The sequence below is a fragment of the Primulina huaijiensis genome, chromosome 8, assembly GCF_012295235.1.
Source record: "Primulina huaijiensis isolate GDHJ02 chromosome 8, ASM1229523v2, whole genome shotgun sequence".
NCBI lineage: Eukaryota > Viridiplantae > Streptophyta > Magnoliopsida > Lamiales > Gesneriaceae > Primulina > Primulina huaijiensis.
The window spans coordinates 97406-107103 of NC_133313.1; the positions used below are offsets into that span (position 1 = coordinate 97406).

The 9698-nt window shown below is 36.6% G+C and overlaps 2 protein-coding genes across 4 annotated transcripts; both read left to right on the top strand.

Annotated features, from left to right (window-relative positions):
- Positions 1 to 350: 350 nt before the first annotated feature.
- On the top strand, positions 351 to 1147 carry LOC140981998 (uncharacterized). Its single transcript, XM_073448413.1, has 3 exons — positions 351 to 598; positions 674 to 720; positions 797 to 1147. The coding sequence occupies exons 1-3, from the start codon at positions 433 to 435 to the stop codon at positions 923 to 925; spliced, it is 342 nt and encodes a 113-aa protein (XP_073304514.1). The 5' UTR covers positions 351 to 432; the 3' UTR covers positions 926 to 1147.
- A 343-nt stretch (positions 1148 to 1490) lies between these two features.
- Positions 1491 to 3560, top strand: LOC140981997 (uncharacterized). 3 transcript variants are annotated; one of them, XM_073448412.1, is made up of 3 exons: positions 1491 to 2633; positions 2712 to 2780; positions 2951 to 3560. In XM_073448412.1, exons 1-3 carry the CDS (start codon positions 1598 to 1600, stop codon positions 2983 to 2985), a joined length of 1140 nt encoding a protein of 379 aa, XP_073304513.1. In that variant the 5' UTR covers positions 1491 to 1597; the 3' UTR covers positions 2986 to 3560. The 3 variants fall into 3 exon arrangements, with proteins under 3 accessions (XP_073304513.1, XP_073304510.1, XP_073304511.1); XM_073448409.1 differs by having other exon boundaries at positions 2712 to 3560; XM_073448410.1 differs by having other exon boundaries at positions 1492 to 2780.
- Positions 3561 to 9698: the final 6138 nt, after the last annotated feature.

A 9698-nucleotide genomic window follows, 5' to 3' on the forward strand; every position in this document is an offset into this window, starting at 1 on the left:
ATATCGAGTATTTTCTCATAAAATGTGAGTATCAACATGGAAAAATCATATGTATGTTAATCCAAATTATGCCTGTTTAATTCAAAATAAGTATTTAATTGTATTTCATGATGAAAACATAACATATTTATTTTTAAAAATAAATAACATTATTAAATAATCCTAAAATCCTAGTCTTCAAATCGAGTTAAAACTAAAATTTAGACTTTATCATTTTACAAATTCACAAAAAATAAACTGAATCCAAAATTTACCGTTCAGTTAACTCTTATGTCTAAACAAAATTACTGAATTCATTTTAAAATGAAAACTAATAATTCATCTGCGAAATGGGCCACACAACACATGATCTAAAACACCATAAAGCTTCCAAGAAACAAATAAAATAAAGGAGTGGTTCCAACTGCCAACAAAGAATTGGCTATCTTCTTCATGGCTATGTCTGCAACTTCAAGAATGAATACCTTCGGTGTAGCCCACAACAAAATCAGAATAGCAGAAGCCAACAAGGGAGGCGGAGGAGGAGGAAGAGGAAGGAGAGACCTACTTCTGCTTTCAACTGCTCTAGTTTCTCAGTCACAGACTGACCTCCTTAATAGTACGTACTTCCAACTTTCGATCTTTTGGGCATTCTAAATTTTGGTTTTCATAGGCTGTAATCTGATTCTCTCAGAATATCTAAAGAAATCGCAAGAAAACAAGGCGAAAAATGACAAGGAGGTAATGATTATGTTGTCTATCTTGACAACTCAAGTGACCCGTACAACTTATTTTTTCCGTTCTGTCATTTGAACAGAGATTGGATAGCTATTACAAGCGCAACTACAGAGATTACTTCAGCTTGTTAGAAGGCGAACTTAGGCAAAAGAAAGACCTGTCTGAATCAGAAAAGGGCATTCTTGAATGGCTTGACGCCAATAAATGAAGCGGCCTCTCATTCCGCCTGATTGGATGATGGCTTGGAACGGGCGAAGAAGTCCTCTTCCTTACGATATGAAGATCTTACATGATGGTTCTTAAATGCTTCAAAACCGACTACTGTGTTCTACATCCAACATAAACTATATGTATGATATTATCTATTAGCTTTCACAATGCTTCAAAATGGTCCATCCCCAGAGGACCTTTGCAGCTTTCATTTCCTAAATTCCTTCTTTCTTTTCTTTTCTCTGTATGAAAGGCTTACTAATGGCGTTTAATACTGTCATTTATAAGTAGGAACAGAAAAAAATGAAATCTCTCTTATCAACTTTTCCACTTCACATCAATACAGATATCTGAACAGGCACCGAGGAAACCTTACGCCACAAAAGGTTTGCCTGATATAGGGTTCTAACTGGGTATACTACAATGAGGTCATTTAACTCAACCCCAAACGATAAAAGCTAAGGACCTCGCATTCTTGTATTTTAACAAAAAAATGAAAAATAAAAAGGTGACCGTCACACAGTACCAACTAAACCAACCAAAAACGTGTTTTGAATACTTTGTCAATAGAGCGAGCAGGTTGGAAGCTCTGCTATTGAGTGATTCAGATATGAGATTCCATAAATTGGAAGAATCTCGCATACATTGAATTGTTTTTTGCTCGAAGATCATGGCGAATTCAATCTCCACCTTCAGCTTCAACGATCCATTATATTTGCATCTATCTGATGCTCCTGGTACGTCTCTTGTTGCTGATCCATTGATTGGAGCTGAAAATTACAGTGTTTGGAGCAGAGCAATGAAAATTGCACTTCATGCGAAAAATAAACTTGGATTCATTAATGGCACATATAGTAAACCTGCTCCGAATTCTCCTACGTTATATCAGTGGGAACGATGTAATGCAGTGGTATTGTCTTGGATATTTTCTTCGGTTTCTAAAGAAATTTTCTGTGGACTTGTTTACGCAAGTGAAACATCAAGTGTTTGGGCAGATCTTAAGGAACGATTTGATAAAATTTGTGGTTCTCGAATCTATACAATTCATCGAGACATTGTTCGATTATCCCAGGGATCGGTCATTATTTCAGTATATTTCTCGAATCTCAAGCAGCTGTGGGATGAGCTAGCTTCGTTAATCGCTTCTCCGTCTTGTGATTGTCCCAATTCCAGAACATATGTTGAACATGAGCAACAACAGCGCTTAATTCAATTTCTCATGGGTCTAAATGATAGTTATAGTTCAGATAGAAGTCAAATCCTCTTGATGCAACAACTTCCGTCGGTTAGCCATGCATACTCACTTGTCTGTCCAGAAGAGGCACATCGAAATCTGTTGGTCTTCCAACCCATTGCAGACGCACCCACAACAGCATTCTATTCTTCATCCTCCAAGTATTCAGAGACTATCAAGTGTGATCACTGCTCTGTACTAGGACATACAAAAAACAATTGTTTTCGCTTGATTGGTTATCCTCCGGGGCATAAGCTACACAGAAAGTTTCTTCAAAACAAGAGTTTTAAGCCTCCTTCAAGGAATCCACGAACAGTTGCTCACACCTTGATCAGTGATGCACCAACAACTCCTGTTACTTCACAGTCTACTCCACCATCTTCCGCACATTTTACTCCAACTCAATATGCACAAATTCTGAGCCTCATTGAGAATTCAACTATAAACTCTCCACCATTAGTAAACTTATCAGGTATGGCTACCAGTTTAATGTCTTTTTCGGCCACTAACGAATTGATATTGGACAGTGGTGCAAATGCTTATATTTCAGGTACCTCTACTGGACTTCAAAATCCTCAACCATGCCTTTTTTCAGCTGGATCAGTTAATCTACCAAATGGTAATTCTATTCCCATTACTTCTACTGGTTCTATTCAGCTATCATCGTCTCACACATTATCAAAAGTGCTCCATGTTCCCACACTCAAATTTAATCTTCTATTCATTTCCCAATTCACCAAAGACAATCAATGACGTGTTGTGTTCTATCCATCCTTTTGTTTATTTCAGGAAATCTTGACTGGGAAGATAATGGGGATTGGTAGACTCAGAGATGGCTTATATTACCTTGCAAATCCCACAGTATCTGTTGATAATTCACTTTGTACTCCTATTACAATCCCTTCGAAACATATAGCTACTTGTCATATCTCATCTCACTTGAATAATAACATTGATCTTTGGCACAAAATATTTGGCCATATGTCTGTTACTCGTTTACAATATTTGCCATTCATATCCCAACACAAACTCACACAACACTGCAATATATGTCCCTTTGTCAAACAAACTCGAATTTCATTTCCTGTGGCTACGAGACATTCATCACCTCACTGTTTTCATCTTATGCACATGGACATATGGGGTCCCTATCGTGTACCCACTCATGAAGGTGCCAAATACTTTTTAACCCTCATAGATGATTTTTCGAGGTGTACATGGTTATTCTGGATGCATTTCAAATCTGATACTCCCCGAATCCTAAAACAATTCTTTGCTTTTGTTTCAACTCAATTTCAAACTCCAATTCAGAATCTTAGGACAGACAATGGATCTGAATTTTTCAACTCCGAGTGTCATGATCTGTTCACTTCTCTTGGCATCATCCATTAGAGTTCATGTTTGTATACACCCCAACAAAACGGACTTTTTGAATGCAAGCACCGACATATACTCAATGTTGCTAGAGCCATTAAATTTCAAGGTTCAATTCCTGACATCTATTGGGGTGAATGTGTTTTACACTCTGCATATTTGATAAATCGTACTCCTACTCCTCTACTTGAAAACAAAACACCATATGAAGTTCTTTTCAAGAAAGCCCCAACATTTGATCATATTAAAGTGTTTGGTTGCCTATGTTATGCCACCAACCTTCGTTCCACTCATAAATTTGATGTTCGAGCTCATTCTTACATCTTTCTTGGTTTTCCACCTCATCAAAAGGGATTTAAACTCCTTGATCCTTCTACCAAACGTTTCATAGTGTCACGGGATGTAATTTTTCATGAGGACATATTTCCTTTTGCTACCATAACCCCATCTTCCAATGTTTTTTCTCCTTGGCCCTCACTGAATTCTGATGATCATGATGATGATGCCTTGATTACACCTTCACTTGTTCCATCTCCCACCATTCCATCTCCGAATTCCCCTCAAATTCCTCACAAACGACCTTCCCGACAATCAAAACCACCAATATGGACAAAGGATTTTATATGTTCTACTATAAATACTTCTTCAACAAAACCACAATATGACTTATCACAATATCTTGGTTATAGTCATATTTCTCCATCTCACCAATCATTTCTTGCCTCAATTTCCCAAATATCCAAACCAACTTCTTATAAAGAAGCCTCCACTGATCCACGTTGGAAAAAGGCTATGGAAGTTGAAATTGAATCCCTTGAGGCTAACAAAACATGGGCAATTGTACCCCTTCCTACGGGCAAGAAAATTATCGGTTGTCGTTGGATTTATAAGATTAAGTACAATGCTGATGGGAGTATCAACAAGTTCAAAGCTCAGCTTGTTGCCAAGGGCTACACTCAACATTATGGCATAGATTATCATGACACATTTTCTCCGGTTGCAAAAATCGCATATGTTCGCTGTCTTCTGTCTCTTGCTGCTGCAAATAATTGGCCAATATTCCAAATGGATATGACCAACGCAATTCTACAAGGAGATCTTACAGAGGACATCTACATGTCCATTCCTCCAGGTTTTGAACATTCCAACAAAAAAAACCATGCTTGCAAACTACTGAAATCCTTATACGGTTTGAAGCAAGCCTCGCGACAATGGAAATCTAAATTCTGTTCTGTGATGCTCCAACATGGTTTTATTCAGTCTGTACATGATCATTCACTTTTCATTAAGCGCCAAACAGCCCTTCTTACCATTCTATTAGTTATGTCGATGACATCATTATATCAGGGAATGATTACACTTCTATTGAAGCATTGAAGACTTATCTTCACTCCCATTTTGCGATTAAAGATTTGGGCAATCTCAAATATTTTTTAGGTCTTGAAGTGGCTAGATCAAAACATGGGATCTGTCTCAACCAGCGCAAATATGCCCTTGAGTTAATTTCTGATGTTGGCATGGCTATTTGTAAGCCTTATTCTACTTCTATGGAACAACATCTCAAGCTAACCACAACTGCATTTGACCAAAGCTTTGCTTCTACATGCACTTCTCCAATTCCTGACTCGGCTATAGCTGATCCTATTGTGTATCAGCAACTTATTGGACGCCTCATTTATCTCACAATCACTTGTCCAGACATTTGTTTTGCAGTGCACTACCTTAGTCAATTCATGCAGGCCCCCAAGACTTCCCACTTGCGTGCTGCTGAAAAGATCGTTAGCTACATTAAAGGCTCCCCGGGGATGGGTATTTTCTTCTCCTCTTCTTGTGATTTTCGTCTCTATGCCTACTGTGATTCTGATTGGGTTTCATGCCCAATGAGCCGCAAATCTATTTCTGGTTATATTGTTACACTTGGTGGCTCACCAATTTTTGAGAAGTCCAAGAAACAGAACACAATCTCTCGATCTTCGGCGGAGGCTGAATATAGGTCCATGGCTTCCACAACTCGTGAAATTGTGTGGTTATGCGGCCTCCTCAGTGACATGGGACTACAATTTGATACTCCAACTTTACTTCACTGTGATAATCAAGCCGCCATTCACATCGCCGCCAATCCATTATATCATGAACGCACCAAACATATCGATATTGATTGTCATTTCATCCGTGAGAAGATTAAGGATCACGCCATTGCCACATCACACATTTCAACCCACTTTCAACCTGCCGATATCTTCACGAAGGCATTGGGATCTGATCAGCATCATGTCTTAATATCCAAGCTCGGCATGTTGAACTTACTCCGAGATTAATACAATACGTTGGAGAGCAGTTACAATGCGATCCAGTTCATACGCACATTAACAGTGACTTCCCTTCTCTCTCACTTCACAGCCCCTTTATTCTAAAATTAGTCAATTAGAATGAATCAAATTTTCCCCCACAGTTCGGAAAAATTGTGCAGAGATATGCTTGGAATAATTTATAAAAAGAACTGATATTGTCTACTTGGAAAACTTTGTTTTCCTCATTTCTTATTTATTATCAACAGAATCCCCTCCGGGGATGAATTTTAGCTCTGTGTGCTTGTGTTGTTACCTCACATCTCGATGTGAATTTTCAAAGGAACATGCTTGACGATGAAGTGGAAGAAGAAAGCAGACAAATACAACTTCAACAGCAGCAGTCCTTAATCGAATCAACTTCAACAGAATACTCAACACTTCAATTATAGTCAAGTGCAATCTTTATTTCAATTCATCATAATTCCTAAAGTTACAAAAAATTATTTGGATGAAAACATTGTTACACCTAGATTCTTAGGCACGAGAAATCAATCTGATTTCCAAAAGAGTTTAAATCACGCAAACAAGTTCATAAACTGACACTATAATTGAATCAGGCTAGAGATCTATATATCACAACCTCTTTTCACAGTAAATACCAACAGAAATAGATATGTCGATTCCAAATAGCTCATTGATCGGAGATGTCATTCAATAATTTCATACCTTCCTCAGTCATCTGCACTTTCTCCATTTTAATCCGTTGACGCATGGTTGAACTCTTTTTTCCAGAGGACGCATAAATTTTTGTCAAAGATTCAAGAACCTCGAATTAAAATTTATTTTTTGACTTTATCAAAATTGCCAGGAAAGCCTCAGCATCGTCAATGTCCTTGTTATGTTCATGTGTTGCATCAGTTCCGAACAATTAAAGGGGCAGGAGCCCATTCATCAACTTCCATTTACCAGCAGAAATTAAATACTGCATTTTCGACACAATCCAAAGCTGATTTAATCTCCTTTTTTTTCAGATAGTAATCAAGTTAGAACTCCCAAGATTTCGAATTAGGTTAAGGTCCTCTCCTCCGGGCAAGGTTCATGAGCACTTCAGCTGTTGAAGTATCGTTTTCTCGCACCTATGCGCAGCGGAAGTTTAAAATTTTTGGTTCCGACGTTCGAAACTTTCCTTGGGCGTCGTATGAATTTAAAAATTAATAGAAATTTTAGAATTATTATGTTTGCGTATATAACGCTGGACACCAAATCAGTCCGGGATTAACGAAGTTTGTCCTTCTTTTATATCTCTTCGAACGGATCTCCCTCATTTGATCGTCTAATCAGGTCCACGATCGGAGAATGAATTCCTTGTTTAGATCGCATTAGAGATCCAAAACAAACTTTGCATTGAGACTGAATCACAACAATTTCAAAGATTTTGCGGTGATGATGGCCGTCGAAGTGACCGCGAATTTTTCATGTCAAAAAACTCAAGTGGCCGAAAGTTGTGTGTAGGAGGAGAGGGAGAAAAATTTTGTTGAAAAAATTTTGTGTTCAAAAATAGTTTTATTTCATATGACTCTCAATGAAATATATATAGAGCTTAATTTCTTATTACATCATGAATCACTCTCCTATTAGAATTCATAATCATACTCCTATCGGTATTCCTTATTTTCATTAAGTAAAATTCTCATGTTTATTATATAATGTATTAATCAATTATTGATAATGCATGATATATTTATATAGACATATTTATATCTCTATATAATATATATGTATATATATACACACACACACATCTATACTTGCACATTATATCATATGAATAGACATATTAATTAAAATTAAATAACCAATATTTAATTTTCTTACTCAACTTATTACTTAGTTAATTATAGACCCCTCTAAAATCTTTTATGAGAATTTTGTACATATTAATAGTCATCGCAACTAATATTATTATTTAATTAATAAATTCTAAATTCACTAAAAAAATAATTGTGAACTCATTATAACCTCGATCGACGATATGACAGAACCAATGTATCCATGATATAAATCTTGTTGATATAATGAAAATTGAAAATTTCGAATATCAAAATTTCTACTGATCCAATTTTCGCAGCTGTCAGTTTTTGAACTTCTTCATAAAAACAAGCATTTTACTCTCCTTACTCAATTAGCAGTTAAGCTAACTTCTACATGTTTCATCATATGGATTTAACTTATAAACTCAATTATAATCATTCTGTTTGATCTACATCATACTATAGTCGCAAAATTCAACTCCTTGAACTTTGACTATCTCAACGGGAACACAAAATCCGATACGTGTGTGACCCTCAATGGTTCAGGAGTACAAATAATCGTGGGTTCATAACTTCTTGTGATTCAGAATAACATTTATTCTTATCCGCACTTATCCTAATTAGCTCATTATTTTAATCAATATTTTGATCAAGAATGTCAAAACTCATTTTTGGTTGAACCCATTAGATCATAGTAAGATAGTAGCATCGCCCCATGATCTCTTAGGTATCACTGATAGTGCCTGCAAGAACATTAAGTTATGGTTAGCGTACAATGCAGTCCCTTCAACTCATATATCTCGATCGAATCTATAATCATTGGTATATCAAAAGTTATATATGAATTCGATAACGATATTATATATCTTTGAGTACCAATAGTGACATTATATGTACAACTGAGGAAACATATTTCCAAAATGCACATGTCTTACTCTAACTAGATATTCCTTGCACAATTAACTCATCATGTCACATAGAATATCTTCACCCGAAGGCAAATGTTAAGTCCCTGACTACAGTGCATTTTCTCTTATGTATTTCGAAATTATACCCAACTTTGCCACCTCATGACTCTCAATGGAGTCAGTAAACGGATCAAAGTTCATGCTAATACGTAGAGCATCTACATTGTCCAAGTTCAAAGGATTAATGGTGTACAACCATAACCACAGACTACTCTACTCGATAAATGATAACCACTTGAATTGTTCGAGGAAGGGTTGCTCAGTGAATCATCAAATGATCACACATCTGTATGAATTGAAATCTTCATGCTCGTACCAATGAAACATAACGTTTATAACACAGATGCTAGTCTCCAGCTCAAGCGATCTTTATACTTGTTTTAGGCGGCTGATTTGACTAAGAACCTATTTAGAATATACGGTAATCTTCCTAATGAGCTTCATGGTCTTACGTTGAGACATACCTAATGGTATCTATTATATATTCAAGAACTTTATCTATGCAGCTTACAAGAGTATACAGATAAAGTAAATGTCATAATTGGATAAAGTCGTAAAATATTATTAAAATAAAGATCATTTTTACATTAGAGTCAATAAGGCCCAAACAACAAGTTGGATCTCTAGGTGCCTACTCTAACAATCTCCCACTTGCCCTATAGCCAACTATCCATAGATCTCATACTCCCTGTTTCACGATGATTCTTAAAAAATGGTCCTGGCAGGACTTTCTTCAGTGGATCAACAATGTTATATGCATAAGTGACTCTCTCTACTGATATGTATCTTCTTCCCACAATCTCCCAGATTATGTGTAACTTCCTTTGTATATGTTTGGATCACTGATGAGACCTCGGTTTTTTTGCTTGCGGAACGACACCGATGTTGTCGCAGTAAACCGGGACAAGATTAACTATTTAAAGAATGACACCCAAACAAATTTTCTCATCCAAACCCCATCATTTGTTGCAGCCGATGTAGCTATATATTCGGACTCAATGGTTTAATCTGCTATGGTTTCTTGCTTAAAACTCTTCCAAGAGATAACACCACCATTAAGCTTGAATACAAATCTAGAGATTGATTTCGAATC

Excerpts from the sequence above, each read along its gene's own strand:
- LOC140981998 (XM_073448413.1), top strand. The coding sequence starts at position 433 with ATGGCTATGTCTGCAACTTCAAGAATGAATACCTTCGGTGTAGCCCAC. Across the intron at positions 599-673 it reads ACAGACTGACCTCCTTAATA|AATATCTAAAGAAATCGCAA; the intron begins GTACGTACTTCC and ends TGATTCTCTCAG. Across the intron at positions 721-796 it reads AGGCGAAAAATGACAAGGAG|AGATTGGATAGCTATTACAA; the intron begins GTAATGATTATG and ends TCATTTGAACAG.
- LOC140981997 (XM_073448409.1), top strand. The coding sequence starts at position 1,598 with ATGGCGAATTCAATCTCCACCTTCAGCTTCAACGATCCATTATATTTG. Across the intron at positions 2,634-2,711 it reads ACCATTAGTAAACTTATCAG|GTACCTCTACTGGACTTCAA; the intron begins GTATGGCTACCA and ends CTTATATTTCAG.